Here is a 17906-nt window from a genome sequence, read left to right on the forward strand (position 1 = left end):
ACCACAGACGTCAATTTTTAAAAAACTTTGACCCCAATTTTGTACCCCTTAACATTTATTTTCTTGGGCTCAAATCAAATTAAAATGTTTGACCCATGTCCAAGTAATCTACATTTAAAATTTCAAGTGTTTTTACCCAAAATTGGCGGAGGAGTTTGGTAGAGTCTGCAAAAGTCAACTTTAGACCCATGATGTGCTTAATAGTTTGCTAGAGACCGCAAAGGTCAAATCTTTTGAACTTTGACCCCTTAGAAGCAAAATTGGCAGCAAAAATATGATTTTAAAGCTTGCCCTATGTCTGAACACACTTCATGTAAAATTTCAAATGTTTAGACCAAAAAATTAGCTGAGTAATTTGGCAGAGACCGCAGAGTTCAAATTCTTTCAAACTTTGATCCAAATAATGATCCCTCAACATTTATTGTTTTTGGGTCAAATCAAATCATAAAGTTAGATCCATGTCCAAGTAACCTTCATCTACATTTTCAAGTGCTTAGATCCAAAATTGGCGGAGGAGTTTTGTAGAGTTTCCAAAGGTCAAATCATTGAACTTTGACCGCTTAACAGCCAAATTTCTTGCCGAAAACCAATTAAAAAGATTTTCCCAAATCTCAATACCCTTTATGTTTAATCTCGAGTTTGTAGACCGAAAATTGACAGAGTTATTTAGTAGGGAAGTGTATACACACAGACATTTTCACTTTTATATATATATATATATATATATATATATATATATATATATATATATATGATTAGTTTTTTTTGGAAAAAGAATTCCAGCAGAGTGCTCAATTAAAAGAAAAATCCAAATTTTAAGAGCGTACTTATATTTTGTGTACAGAAAGTTGTTAGTTGAGACAACTTTCTGTACACAATATATATATATATATATATATATATATATATATATATATATATATATATATATATATATAAACGCATATCTACACCTACATACGCATATGCACGCATATACATATGTTGCCAAATTATATTTCCATATACATTTTATGAATGAAATTTCTATATTCATACGAACGTTCTCATCCGGTTATTCTTTTGTACATTTCTTTTAATAAACATTTTAAAAACCGGCCACTTAATTAGATAATAATTAAGTAGATAGCAAATATTTCAACCCTTATTTTATTATTTACAGTTCCCTACCCGCATCCACGGCAAGCAATATATATATATATATATATATATATATATATATATATATATATATATATATATATATATTCAAGCAAATATTATTAAATACAACGGAGACATTTTGTGTTATAATTCTTTTTTTTAATTTTTCAATTTTTCGTATTGTCTTTTTGTTTCAAAATCAAAAATATTAATAAAGGATCCATACATGTTGCTGTTACGAGCGCTTTCGATTCGTCTACGAATCATCATCAGGTGTTAAAAATACAGGATTGCGAAAATGAGGATTAAAAATGAAAACTAAAATATATATAGTCAGTGATGAGTTAAAATAAAAGTCGATTAAGAATAAAAGTCGATTAAAAATTCGAGTGTTAAAACCAGCAAGTTCGTAGACACCATGTACGAAGTCCGTCCAACACGGACTACGCAAGACATTTCAGAACGTTACTGCTTTTTTGAAATGCAATGTCATTTATATTAGGTTGAAGAGTTCTAATGTACGACGCTTCAAGAATCTTTAATTTTTTTACATTATTTTCCCGTTGTATAATTTTTGTGTTGTCAACGAGGACCTTTCTAACATTGGAGGGGGGACAGCTATGTTCTTTTTTTAAATGTTTGTAAATCGCGCTTGTGTCGTTAAGGTGCATAGTTATTCGCCGGGACAACGTTGTTGTTGTATGCCCAATGTATGTATTATTTTTGGAGTTACATTCTCCAATAGAGCATTTAAATTTATACACTACATTGGTTTGCTCCAACGTTTTTATCGCCGGTGAAGAGTTGTTTTTAACCACAAGGTTTTGTGTTCGAAATTTCCTATAATAGATAATAAATTTAATTTTAAAATTACTGTCAACAGGCGTCAAGTATCTTCGTATAATATTTTTTATTGCATTTTCTTCGATTCTGAAATTAGGCGTCATTTGATTTTGGTAAAATATATTAATGGGGTTTGCATTGCGGTGTTGGCTAACGTTATTATTCTGGTTATCGGAAGATTGTAGCATTTTTTTTATTTGTTCATCAACAATGTAATTGGGGAAATGATTATTGATGAGTACTTGTTTAATGTTTTTTATTTCAATTAGCAATGCTTTTTTGTGGAGGATATCATTTTAGCGCGATTTAGTAAATTTTTTATTATGGCTATTTTGTACCTTTGTGGACAGTCACTTTTAAAGGTCAGGAGGCTAGAGTTTATGCTAGTTGTTTTTTTTATATACAGATGTATTACAAGTGTTATTAGACGTATCAATAAGGACATCAAGAAATGGAATTTTATTGTTATTATTTAACTCTACTGTGAATTTTAAAATTGAATTTTCTTGAAAGAGGTGCTGTAATTGGTGTATCTGTTCATTATTTTCAGCTAAAATGAGAATGTCATCCACGTAGCGTACATAAATTGTTTTTTTTTTTTGTTGTTTTTAAATATTTTGTTCTCTAAGTCAGCCATGTAGAATTCACTTAGGGTTGGTCCGAGGAATGATCCCATTGCCACACCGTCTATTTGAGTATAAATGTTACCATTGTGGTCATAGAAGGGTACTTCTGTAGTGCAAATTAGTAACAATTTTTTTAAAACTCTTTTGTTAATTTTAAGTGGGGTGGAGTGATGGATTATTATAAATGTTCTTGATAATTATATCTATTGTTTCTACTACAGGTACATTTGTAAATAAACTTTCTACGTCAAGGGAAGAAATTATTTTGTTTTCTGGTTGCATTGATTTTAATATTTGTATTAGTTCATGTGTGGACTTAACGCTATATTTACTAGGAATATATGGGCTGATAAGTTCGTTTAGTGTTTTTGTTAGGCGATAGATGGGAGTCGGAATTTGGGATATAATAGGTCGGAGAGGGAAATCAGGTTTATGTGTCTTGACTGTGCCATATAAGTAACCAGGTTTATAGTCTCCAATTATTTTGGGGAGTTGATAATTACCAATTTGTGCATTATTAGCTGTAATTAGTTTATTGACTTGCGTTTTAAGTGTATTAGTAGGATTCTTACTAATTTTTTAAAATTTCGTATTATCATTAATAATATTTTTAAGTTTTTCATCATAATCGGATTTATTGAGAATGACGAAAATATTGGATTTATAAGCTTTTTGTATAACTATATTAGGGTGGTTACGTAGTTCTTTGGCAGCATTTTTTAAATCGGTAGTAAGTACCGAGTTGTGTTTTTTATAGAATCGGGTTTTTATAGCTTCCGCTTAAAACGCATACATACATACATACATACATATATATATATATATATATATATATATATATATATATACATACATACATGGATACATATACAGCCATGTAAGACATGTTTTATTCTGTTTAAAGTTGAATATATAAATATTTTATTCACTATATTTGATAGTGATAAGAACAAAATGAATACTTATAATTTTTGACAATAATACTAATAATACTAATTTTTGACAATAATACTAATAATACTTTTTTTTGACAATAATACTAATAATACTAATTTTTGACAATAATACTAATAATACTAATTTTTGACAATAATACTAATAATACTATTTTTGACAATAATACTAATAATACTATTTTTGACAATAATACAAATAATACTATTTTTTGACAATAATACTAATAATACTAATTTTTGACAATAATACTAATAATACTAATTTTTGACAATAATACTAATAATACTAATTTTTGACAATAATACAAATAATACTATTTTTTGACAATAATATTAATAATACTAATTTTTGACAATAGTACTAATAATACTAATTTTTGACAATAATACTAATAATACTAATTTTTTTACAATAATACTAATAATACTAATTTTTGACAATAATACTAATAATACTAATTTTTGACAATAATACTAATAATACTATTTTTGACAATAATACAAATAATACTATTTTTTGACAATAATACTAATAATACTAATTTTTGACAATAATACTAATAATACTAATTTTTGACAATAATACTAATAATACTATTTTTTGACAATAATACTAATAATACTAATTTTTGACAATAATACTAATAATACTAATTTTTGACAATAATACTAATAATACTATTTTTTGACAATAATACTAATAATACTAATTTTTGACAATAATACTAATAATACTAATTTTTGACAATAGTACTAATAATACTATTTTTGACAATAATACTAATAATACTATTTTTGACAATAATACAAATAATACTATTTTTTGACAATAATACTAATAATACTAATTTTTGACAATAATACTAATATTACTAATTTTTGACAATAATACTAATAATACTAATTTTTGACAATGATACTAATAATACTAATTTTTTACAATAATACTAATAATACTATTTTTGACAATAATACTAATAATACTATTTTTGACAATAATACAAATAATACTATTTTTTGACAATAATACTAATAATACTAATTTTTGACAATAATACTAATAATACTAATTTTTTACAATAATACTAATAATACTAATTTTTTTACAATAATACTAATAATACTAATTTTTGACAATAATACTAATAATACTAATTTTTGACAATAATACTAATAATACTATTTTTGACAATAATACAAATAATACTATTTTTTGACAATAATACTAATAATACTAATTTTTGACAATAATACTAATAATACTAATTTTTGACAATAATACTAATAATACTAATTTTTGACAATAATACTAATAATACTATTTTTTACAATAATACTAATAATACTATTTTTTACAATAATACTAATAATACTAATTTTTGACAATAATACTAATAATACTAATTTTTGACAAGAACACTTCGAAATTAAGTTATATTCACACCTATAACCTGGAACGGAGCATAAAAACAAACACAAGAAATTATTCTACTTACCACACAAAAGCTTTCCATATGAAAATTGAAGATAGAAATTCCATTAATACTGTTAGAAAAAAGTTGAAGAATCTGTCACCAGCGAGAGACGAAGACGTCAAATAGAGGCCGTAGTAAGTTAAGGCACTAATAAACCTAAAAGAAAAACATTTTCAAAAAATCATTAAATAAACTTGGTATTATTATTCGTACTCACTAGGAGTTCTCACACTGGTTATCATCAAAGATTGCTCACTGATACTAACCGGTGGTGTTCCCTAGAGTCTGATTAAAAAACTGTCTCCAGATTTCCAATATTCTTTTCCTCTTTAAGAACCTTTGCAAATTACTTTTCTTTTTCGCAACAGTCGGGAGATGACGGTGATCTAGTGGTTACCGACACGAACTGACAACCTGGATGTTCCAAGTTCGAATCCAGTTCGTTCCACGAAAATCAGTTTCACTGCGGATATTCGCAACCTTCTTGTGGTTTTTCCCTTAAGTACCCAATCTCTTTCTAAAAATAATTCTGATTAAAAAGAGAGGCAGAAGGACTGTATTGATGCCCATCTTAGTCCAATAGTCTGTGAAAAGGATGAAATTATGTACCGATGCATTCGTGCAAATCTTCTACATCTTCAATTCCTTGTGAATAATTGTGTGTACAGTTCCCACACTGACATCAAACTGTGCACTTATTGCCTCTATATATACACGACAGTCTTTATCGATGAATTCTTTATTTGGCCAATCAACTTGATATTCTGACTTCCTTACTCCTCCTACACCTCTTATCATCACTCACAGGCTCCTTGCATACCTTGATTCTCTCATGTCACTCAAAAACTGATGTTCGATTCATGCAAGATGGTCCAAAAGCAGTCTGAAGCATTCCATACGTTTCTGTGGTATTTTTTCAGGTTTTAAACAGCATTTTATTGCATATTGTTCTTTTAAAGTGTCCTCATGTCCAGGTTGCATTTTTGAAATTCACCAGTTATGACAATCAGGCTTTAGTAGGCTATATTCACATTCCGTCTGTAGCTGTTCGTTTGAACCTGAAATCATAAAAATCGGTCAGTCATCTCATAAGATATATAGCAATAACATATACTATATTTACAAGAATCTACGAGAATTTTAAATGCCTGTACAAAAAAGTCTGGAAACTTATTGAAGGCTCCTCGTATTTTTATTTATGTTTAAAATAGAATTTCACATCAACAGGAAAAACAACATGATATAGAAAAAGTCAGAGTCGATAAATTCAGGGCCTTGAATTACACGGGTTTAATAATACTAAAAACTTCACTACTTAAATATACAAATTATATTTCGTTAAAAGTTATTAATAAGAGCCAATGTTCGTTTATTTCCATATTAGAAAGAAAGCTCAATGAAATAGATTAGGAATATTCTAATGAATATGTTTTTGCATTCGTCTGATTAGCAGACGATAATGAAAAAGTAAATGAGTTTCGTACCTGTGGGTTCGTTAATGTCTGTGTGCGTATGCTTATGACAGTGTGTGAGTGACTTGACATAGCAGCAGCCCCAAGATCCGGGAGGGGTACGGAGAGGGGAATCGAGGTGATACTGCTCTAGAACGTATCCTGGATTACGGTTTAACTGTTTTATTGAATAAAAACCTGGCCTTATATGAATAGATGTGACCCTAGAAAGGCCATTTCGAATAAATTCAAACAATCCTCGGATTAGTCTAAAATATTATTTGTTTTTAGTAATTCAGGCGAGAGTATGCGCGGACAGAGTTGCGCAGAAACGCATTTAAGCATTTTAATTTTGAACGCCGAAATGGAAACTTCGGTCCGCCGAAGATACTCCAATATATTAATACAATAGTCGATGGGAAATGAAACATGTTTTTCCTATTAGATTTGTTTAATTGTAGGTCAGCTTCTAATGCATTGATTGCCTAAACATTGTTAAATTTATGTCTAAGTCATATTAACTTAAAATTTATTCAATTTTTTTCAATCTTTTGCGTGGCATTTTTTTTTGTATTTCTGAAGCGTTTGAATTTTTTACGCCGCATTTTTTATATTTATGAAGCGTTTGAATTTTTGTGACATTTTTGTGCATTCATGAACTGCTGTAGTTTTTGTGTGGCATTGTTATGTATTTAAAAAGCGTTTGATATTTTGTGTGGCATTTTTGTGTATTTATTAAGCGTTTGAATTTTTGTGTGTCAATCTTTTGTGTATTTATGAAGCGTTTGGATTTTATGTATCATTTTTTATGTATTTATAAAGCGCTTGAATTATTAGTGTGCCACTTTTGTGTAGTTATGAAGCGTTTGAATTTTGTGTGACATTTTTTATGTATTTATGAAGCGTTTGAATTTTTGTGTGGCATTTTTTGTGTATTTATTAAGCATTTGAATTTACACACAACCTTTCATTAGTTTATTTATTTGTCAAAAAGCGATTTCAATTTTCACGAAAACTATTTGATTCTGCTTCTATTTTGATTCAACACAATCAACGATACAAAAGAAAAATAAATTAAACTTTTATTTATAACCAGAAGATATTAAAATGTTTAGAAACGTTTACTTACCATGTAAATATTTGAATCAACATGATACATCTTAATATATTATTAGTTAGAAGATTAAGGACACTGTCTGTGTTTTTAGGTTTAAAACACATCAATGCTTTTTTCACAGGAGAAAGATGGGTGGAAATCCGATTTTCGCTGGCAATTCGATCGTTTTTTTTGTCATCAGGATTGTCGATGGTGGTCAACAGTGATGGTGGCGGTGGGGTAAGGAAGAATTTGCTTTCGTTGTTCTCATCTACAAGTTGTTGCTTTGTTTGTGGTGGAGGTGATGGTGCTTCTGTTGGATGGTTCTTATCTAATATTATTTCAAGTTCAGTATTCGACTTCGTTACACATTTCTGCCAAATCTCATTGAAATCAACTCCATTTATTTTGGTTGCTCGCCGGACTATTTTCTTTGCGTGTGACAAACGGTTTTTCGCAAAAAGCCACCGTAAAGATTCTTCCAGAAATCTGCGGAGAAAAAAAATTTTTTTTAGTCCATTTCATCATTTTTTAGTCCATTTTAATAATAATTATGTGTGTGTGTTTTGTGTTGTGCGTGCGTGTGTATTTGGCTATTTGAGTGCATGCCTTCCTGTGTATATGCATGTGATTTCGTACGACAATTACTAAATTAGGATATCAGAGATCGGAATGTGAGGTTTTCCTCTATTTTTTATTTATTAGATTTTTTACATTGTATTTTTCATAAAATATTATATGATTTTTTACATTGTATATTTCATAAAATATTATTTATATGATTTTTTTTACATTGTATATTTCACAAAATATTATTTATATTATTTTTTACATTGTATATTTCATAAAATATTATTTATATGATTTTTTGACATTGTATATTTCATAAAATATTATTTATATGATTTTTGACATTGTATGTTTCATAAAATATTATTTATTAGATTTTAAACATTGATTATTAAAAAAAAATAAGCTATTAGATTTTTAACATTATATATTTCGTAAAAATATTTATTAGATTGTATATTTCATAAAATATTATATATTAGATTTCTAACATGGTATATTTCATAAAATATATTTAATTAGATTTTAAACATTGTTTATTTTATAAAATAGTATTTATTAGATTTTAAACATTGTATAGTCGACTGACGATGAATATTTTTAGTCGAGTCAAAATCTCTACATGCTATGCACTCACGACAAAATGCCTGTACCGACCCGGAAAATAGCAATATTTTCTTCCTTGTCAGAAACGTTGCTCATTGAATGCAAAAATTAAACAACTAAGTGCTAAATGGGTCAAAAACAAACAATCGTTCACTCTCTATTTAAAAAACTTTGCTTTTAGTATGGTTTCAAAAACGCTAATCTTGCAATTAAAATCTCTTGAAAGTATCAGAGTTTGTTCTAATTTTTATTATCAAATCGTTAGAAGATAATGTAATTACATTTAAACCATCAAACAGCCATACCAATATAAACGTCTGGTATTAGTATAGATGCTGTTTTTCTTTGTATTGCCATGATTTTAATAATATTCGATAAAGTATGAATGCTTTTATTGAATAAATAATATTTTAAAACGTATACAATGTTTAAATATCTAATAAATAATATTTCATGGTGTATAAAATCTTAAACTTCTAATAAGTAATATTTTAAAACGTATACAATGTTAAAAATAAAATAAATAATATTTTATAAGCCATACATGTTTAAATATCTAATAAATAATATTTTACATAGTATACTATATTAAAAATTTAAGGAACAGTATTTTCTAAATTATACAATGTTAAAAATCTAATAAATAGCATTTTATGAAAACTACAATGTTAAAAATCCGAAAATTAATATAATAAAAAGTATATAATGTAAAAAACCCAATAAATAATATTTTATGAAATGTTAAAATGTTAATATATAAATTCACTTGCCCTCCTTTTTTTAAAAGACAGAATCATCCGATCGCCGATGACAAGATGCAAGCAAGACAGGTCCGCAGAAGTTTATATATAAAAGTGAACGTGTCTGTCTGTCTGTCTGTGTGTCTGTGTGTCTGTCTGTCTGTGTACATTTCCCTACGCAATAACTCTGTCAATTTTTAGTCTATAGACTCGAAATTTGAAATACCGGGTACTGAGATTTGGGGAAATCGATGTGACGGGTGTCAGCCAGAAATTTGGCTGTTAAGGGGTCAAATTTCAACGATTTGACCTTTAAGAACTCTACCAAACTCCTCCGACAATTTTGGGTCTAGACACTTGAAATTTTAGATATAGGTTCCTTGAACCTGGATCTAACTTAATAAAGTAATTTGAGCCCGAAACTATAAATTTTAAGGGGTCATAATAGGGGTCAAAGTTTTTAAAAATTAACCATTTTTTTTGTTTTTTTGCTTTTTTTGCACAGCATATACCTCCAAACACCCGAGCAACGCCGGGCACTAATATACTGCTAGTATATATATATATATATATATATATATATATATATATATATATATATATATATATATATAAGCGAGATAAGACACTAATAGAATTCAGATGAAAAATCCTGATAGATATTACTTGAAGTAATACTTTCAAGGAGATCATAGCCAAAAAGGAAAAGCTCAATATTTAAGAATAGAGCAATATATAAGTTTTGTGGTTCAATTTTAAATTCTGAAAAAAAAAACAACATATAGAGATATATATTCGATTCAAGAATTTATTGCTTGACAAAAGGAATTTGTAGAAAGGGTTATTTTAATTTCCTTAATCCATGGATTTTCAAAAATGATCATATCATCAGAGGAAATGAAATGCAGTTTGCAAAATTTTCAGTTGCGAATGGACGCTATTTTGCTTTTCAGCACAATTATTGAAAATAGTTTTTTGAGTGGTTGTGGATAATAAAACTAATTTCAATAATTTCATCATTTCCTCTGATGATATGAGTCATTGTTGAAAATTCATGGATTAAGGAAATCAAAATAACCACTTCTATATATTCCTTTTGTCAAGCAATAAATTCTTAAATCGAATATATGCCTCGATATGTTGTTTTTTCAGAATTTAAAATTGAACCACGAAACTGCGTGATAATTAAAGAGTGCTCAATGGAGGACAGAACAGGTATATAGTCTGTTTATTATATAAACATTATTGGTTACATATATGCATACATGTTTTAGTGGTATCCCTATTTAAAAAGACTCATCTCGTCGGACCAAACAAGTTTCCTTTTTGGATCTAACGAGGTGGGTCTCTTTAAATAGGGATTGCACCGAAACATGTATACACATATGTAACCACAATCTTTTGTATAATAAACAGACTATGTATATTACTATAATTTTTTGTGTGTATTGATATTCATATTAAAAACCATTTTTTCTATTTATGTAAAAAAAAATACAATTTTCTTATATATGGGTTGTGGAATTACATTCATCTGCAAAAGGTCTAGGTAATTTGCATATTTTTTTTAAAAACATTGATTTTAATTAATTCCCTATTAGTTTTTTCGTTTTTTTTTTGTAGGATGATCATCTTTAGTAAACTATTACGTGTAATTATATTCATGCACATATTCTACATGATTTATACTTGCGTAATATTTGCATAAAAAGTTTATAGTAAACACAAACCTCTTTCTATATATATTTATGTATGCATATATATATTTATTTAAAAATGTTACCTATCAAACTCCTCTATCAGTTTTTGGTCTACGGACATGAAACTTAATATATAGGGTATTCAAGCCCATGCGAAATTTTAGATTTGGGTTTTAGCCGGGAAAAGTCGGTGCAAGAATGTGAAAAATATGTTTTCATATCCCAGGCATTAACACCAAAGGAAAAGGTAAATCGTAAGCTAAAGGTTTTGATTTCGATACTCGGTAGTGGCGCACATACCATTTTTAAAAACTTTTAAAATAATTACTATATATTGGGTCCAATAAAATATAATAGATACGAAATCTGCATTAATCAAAATATCATATTTAAGCGTATTTTACGACCGGGCAATGCCGGGTGGCCTGCTAGTATATATATATATATATATATATATATATATATATATATATATATATATATATATATAGTCTTTGAAGTTTTTAACCTTTAAAACTATACAAAAAAAAATTTTTTATCACTCGTTAGAAAACCATCTAGTCAGTAAGTCATTTAATCACCTGCAATCACTGCATCAACTCGCTCTCGAATTTACTATAATACCAATAATTTATTTTTCAAGGGATCATCAGTTGTTTACCATGAAACACTGTTTCGGGGATATATATATATAGTTAATAAAACATGTTAAAAAACACTTTGAAAAAGAATAAAAAACATTTATTATTATTTGTTATTTTATATATATATATATATATATATGTATGTATGTGTGTGTGTGTGTACACATATATATACATATTTACACACACACACACACACACACACACACACACACACACACATATATATATATATATATATATATTATCGCTTTGTGGACTGCTTGGTACATATGTTTGCACTTTCTTCAGACTTGGCAGATTCTGCCAAGTCTGAAGTAACTATAGGGTCGTTTATTTGATTCTCGTAGTGGAAACATGTATAACCAACAGAAAAAAAGGTAATAAAACCATATTTTACACCACAGTAGTATTAAGCACCTCTTTTCAGTTTTTTTTTTTTTACTATTTACCAATTACTCATTCGTTTTGTTTTTCATAGAGTTTTTATTCAATCGTTTTAATTTTGTACCTTTGTAGGTTAATAAATACAGAGAGAGGGTGTAGAGAAACAGAGTGACATACTGCGTGATATAGAGCGAATAAAAGAGGTACACACCCAAGATATACACACTTATTACATTTATAATGGATGTTGCGATTACCGCTATTTATGTATAGATTCTCTTACAATATGTCTAATAGAACCATTGCTCCTGAACAAGAGATTGCAATTGCTAAGGTTCTCCACCGGTGGTTCTGAAGGTAGTAAGCGAGAGGCGTCAGCAAAAAGCACCCAAGGCACCACCCACTGCCGCACAACATGTTAATAAATGCTCGGTGTTCCGTCGGAAATAGTTCCAATGATAAAGTCATATTTGGAATGCCAAGGCCCTATAAAAATAAAATGAAAACTAATATTAGCATCAAGTCATATTTGGAATGCCAAGGCCCTATAAAATAAAATGAAAACTAATATTAGCATCAAGTCATATTTGGAATGCCAAAGCCCTATAAAAATAAAATAGAAACTAATATTAGTATCAAATCATATTTGAAATGTCAAAGCCGTATAAGAATAAAATGGAAACTAATATTAGCATCAAGTCATATTTGGAATGCTAAGGCCCTATAAAATAAAATGAAAACAAATATTAGTATCAAATCATATTTGGAATGCCAAGGCCCTAAAATAACAAAATGAAACAAATATTAGCATTTAGTCATATTTGAAATGCCAAGGGCCTATAAAAATAAAACAGAAACAAATATTAGCGTCAAGTCATATTTGAACTACTAAGGTCTTATAAAAATAAAATGGAAACAAATATTAGAATCAAGTCATATTTGAAGTACAAGGCTCTTTAAAAATAAAAATGGAAAAAAAAATAAGATACTAGTAGGTATATTCGGCGTTGCCTGGGATCACAAAAATAAATAGAAGAAATGAAGTTGCGTTTGAATATTTTCTTGTATAAAATAGTATAACAAAACATATTGATGCTTGTTTTCCCAGACAACGTGGCCTTTAAACATACCTGCTGTATCCAGTATATTTAACACTTTTGGGTTACACTTTTCTCTATCCAAGATATTGAACATTCTGAATACCATGTTACCATACAAGATTTTAAAAGAAAGACAAAACTTCGTTTAAATACATTTACCCTGTCTAGGGTATTGAGCACCTTTAAAATAAAAGAGCCTCCTTTTAAAGCACAACAAAACTAAATCCCCCTATCCAAGATACTGAGTACTTTAGATTATGGCTTGCGTCAAACGCTTATTAAAGTAAACTGTTAAAATGACTTTCGGGCTACTACCTGTTCTATGCAGCATATTCAACACTATAGATGATGGCTCATGGGCAATAGCAAAGAAAAGGACAGAAAAGTTATTTATCCCGGTTAACACTGTGTTTAAACACACCTGCTCTATCTAGGGCCTAGAGCACTGCCAAGTTTACTTACATTTTGGGTACAACCTACTCTATCCAGGATATTGAGGACTTATAATATTACCGAAGCCTTCCCGAGCAGTACGAAAACTAAGACTCCTCCCTAGAAAATAAATTCTTTTTTTTCTTACTTATGGTTGATCACCTTTTCTAATCCAGTGCACTGAGAAATTTTGAATATGTCTCACAGGCAACATTAACAAACAGGACAGAAAAGTTCTTTATCCCGTGTAACACCGTGTTTACATTTCGATAACAGTAAATGGTTCAAATCTTTTCCGAGGTGACACCGAAATAAGATAAAATATTATTCGTTCGAAAATAAGTCGATAAAGAAAATATAAACACTGTGAGCTTTTGGTTATTCCTTTTTGTAAAAACTTTTAGAGAGACATACACATAGACTATTGCCTTTTATATGATATATAATAGATAAATAAAAGCCAGTGTGATTATAGGAGGTTATCATCGATGACTTATATCCTATCCTATCTATATGCATTCTGTATAACCAACTTATTTTTCTTGGATCATATTCTTTTACAATAAACACCATCTCGCTTCATTTCTTTCAAAAATTCTTATTCTTACTCGGAAAATTCTTTTGTAGTTTTGTGCAGAAATGTGAAAATGAAGACAATAGGAAATTCTTGCTCAAGTCAGGGGAAAGTATGGCGCAAGCGTTGCGCCGTTTAGGATTATCTTCTCTTCTAGTCATCTTTGATTAAAAAAATAACTTTCTGTCTTGTGTGAGTTTGCTGCAGCATTGCTTTTGTTATATTGTCATATGTTGTAGTATGTTGGTAAAAGATGTCTGTAGTCCAACCCAACAAAAGACCTCATTCACTGAACCATGTACATCACAAGAATATAATACTACATAAACAATGTCGTATTTTTGGTGTGCTTTAAAGCGCATGGAAATATAACAATATATTTTATTGTTGGTGACAGTTATGGATGGTTGGTTGTTAGAATTCGACGGGTTCTTCTCGGGACTAAATCGTCAACCAATTTCAATATCCATTTCTTTTTTTCGTTATTATATAACTAATTGTGGCAACCCGAAATGTCCCTAGGGGCGGCATTATCAATGTAGCCACACCCTAAGGGCGTTTTATTTGCCGATGGTCGTTTTAATGAATTGACCTGACTTTTGTACGAATAATGCAGAAAATCGCTCACGATTGTTGTTTCCTGGTGCCAGATTTATTTTTTTTTCATTCAGATGACCTTTTGGTACATCCGATAATTATTTTATGTTGTTAATTTATCACATTGCCACGTGCATCTCTTCTTGTCCAAATGATTTCCTGATACACATGGCCTGGATATTTAATACACATGTGCATCATAAAAGCCTATCCAAACATACCCGTAGTACTAACAGGTAAAACAATAAGCATACTAATTCTATATAAACAATCATACCAGGCAAAATTTAAAAATACCATCACCATACGAATCCATAGATCTAAAAGTATCAACAAAAATACTAGAGTTTTCAACAAACTCCTCAAAAACTTATAAAACAACAAGCAAGATGATATGCCCCGCGAAAGGGATATATTCGTTTGAAGTAGCTGAGTGATCGAGTAATGATCTGATAACTGAACGAGGATTCATGATCAGAGCTGGTATATCCTTAGCGTGAGACTTCTGTGTACCATTAAACATCTTCCCCTAGGTGACTCACTCAGTCGGTATTTATGGTTTAACCAGCCAATCATATTCGTATAAGGAAGAAGGACCAGGATGTACTCATGTTCATTATATCAAATGATATCGCCAATACAAACATTTTACACACTCCCCAAAACACGCAAACCTAAAACACTCCTCTGCTTTATTGGTAGTTCATCTCACATCTCATTAGCGTTACTATATTAGATACAATATGCAGAGAATGTATAAAATACTATGTAGACCTTAATAAATTAAAAAAATACAAACATCTAATAACAAACACACTTACAGACACACAAACACACATATAGTGTTTTCAAGACTTTTGTATATATATTTGGTAAAACTGGTAATTAGTAAAAACCTGAATAGAGTGCTCAATACTATTGCAGAACAAATATGTGTTTTATTTGTATTTTATTTATTTTTTGATTACCGTTTCATCTGTTTGGTTACATATATTTCGGATGTTGGGCCACTATTACGATCAAACAGCCTCGTCAGACCTTACAGAAATGGTTGTTAGTATTTGGAAGAAGTGTTTTAGAAGAAATACGAGAAAAAAGGGGGTAGAAGATAATAAGGGGGAGGGAGACAGGTATCGACAATATTTCAGTTTTGAAGGTTAAAATACATTAGATTGTATTGTGTGTGGGGGGGTAGCAGATTCAGGTAGGCGTGGGTGGAGATATATGGATATAGGGAGAGGGAGGTGGAGAGAGGATGGTAAAGAAAAAAGAGAGGGGGTAAGGAGAGGAGGGGAGGAGTTTCAATGTTTAGGCTTAAATTTTGACTGCTTTTTGCTTGTTCAGCCATGTATATGAAGTAGATGAGAGAGAAAGAGAGGGAGAGAGAGAAAGGGTTTTTGTAGGTGTCATGTGTTTGACAAGTACAAGGTTCCATTTAAAATTTTTGTAGTCGCTATAAGTCGACTTGTTCATTTCAGTTGACAATGAGTTGTTTTTAGTTAGTCAAGGATTAATACATATGCTAACACATGTGCAAATACGCATACATACACATACATATGTATATTTCTACACATCCATATACAGACATATACACACATACACATATATATAAACAATATATATGCAGACATGCCTGCATCTATATGCGGATATACAAGCACATACACACAAGTTCTATACACATATACATACTCACATATATACATAGACACATATACATATATATACACTCACACCTACATATATACATATACATGGAGATATAGATCTCCAGTAAGAAGTAGATGTGCATATACATACATACATACATACATACATACACATACGTGTATGTGGGTACATGTGTGTGTATGTAAGGTCTGACAAGGCTGTTGGATCGTAAACATAGTCCAACATCCGAAATATATGTAACCAAACAGATGAAATGGTAATAAAAAATAAAATAAAAAATAAAATAAAACACACACATATATATATATATATATATATATATATATATATATATATATATATATGTGTATATATATATATGAACAAATGATTAATAAAACATGTTAAAAGACATCTTGAAAAAGAGTTAAAAGCATATTTAATCTGAAAAGGAAACACTTGATAAGTGGATAGTCCTTAATCCGCGGAGTTTCGAAGAAATACTCTCCTTCTCATCAGAGGGCAGGAATTAGCAAAATGCAGGATCGGATTTTGCATATAAAAGTATTTAATGAAACTACAAGTAAGTCACGTCAAGATGTCTTTTAGCATGTTTTATTAATCATTTGTTCATATTATAAGCTCTATTTCCTTTTCGGTTTTATTGAGCTTTTACATCTGGCTGAGTTTATTTTACTTGTAAATATTAACTCTTTAATATTTATAATATATTTTAAGTTTACCATTTTGATTACCTTGGTAAACTTATTGTAATCTTTATTATATATATATATATATATATATATATATCACGGCGGTTTAACTTATTTCAACAAATCCTTACGGTGAATATGATTTAAATTCTTTTCGAAAGCTGTAGTAACTGCACATTTCCTTTTCAGTTTTTCCGCTTTTCACCTTGTACGTTATATATGCTATTATTTTACGTTATATATGCTATTATTTTATTTCCATCATATTTGTTTGGAACGCGTATTTCAATTGTTAACATTAATATCTCTGAAAACGATACACAAGCGAGGAAGCATCGTCGCGCCGCCAATTGGAAAACTTTTCACCAAGTGACCCCCCTCCCCCTAAAGTAGCCTACCCAGTCCTCTACTGAATTAGATAGCATCTTGGTACCACAAATGCCATTTGACCTTTCGGGGCCAAGAGAAACGACCACCCTGGTCTTTAGTCTCGAGTGTCCAAGAAAAGAAAACCAAAGATAAGTAAAATCTTTAACTGTTTAGCATGAAATTTAAAGCAAATATTCTTTACATTTCCAGGCATATTGTAACCGATAATTT

General features: G+C 29.5%; 1 protein-coding gene across 2 annotated transcripts in view; it reads right to left on the reverse strand.

Moving 5' to 3' along the window:
• The window catches only part of LOC145270078 (organic anion transporter 3-like), an 84539-nt gene that overhangs the window by 15601 nt on the left and 51032 nt on the right, over positions 1-17906 (reverse strand). For both annotated transcript variants that reach the window (XM_080125680.1, XM_080125683.1), the window contains 3 exons: positions 12521-12723; positions 7624-8079; positions 5065-5199 (listed from right to left, as the gene is read on the reverse strand). In XM_080125680.1, the coding sequence (XP_079981806.1) occupies positions 5065-5199; positions 7624-8079; positions 12521-12723 (794 nt within the window). The remainder of the gene's footprint in view (positions 1-5064; positions 5200-7623; positions 8080-12520; positions 12724-17906) is intronic.

This window comes from Euprymna scolopes, chromosome 4 (genome assembly GCF_053919585.1).
Source record: "Euprymna scolopes isolate OS-2025 chromosome 4, ASM5391958v1, whole genome shotgun sequence".
Taxonomy (NCBI): Eukaryota; Metazoa; Mollusca; class Cephalopoda; order Sepiida; family Sepiolidae; genus Euprymna; species Euprymna scolopes.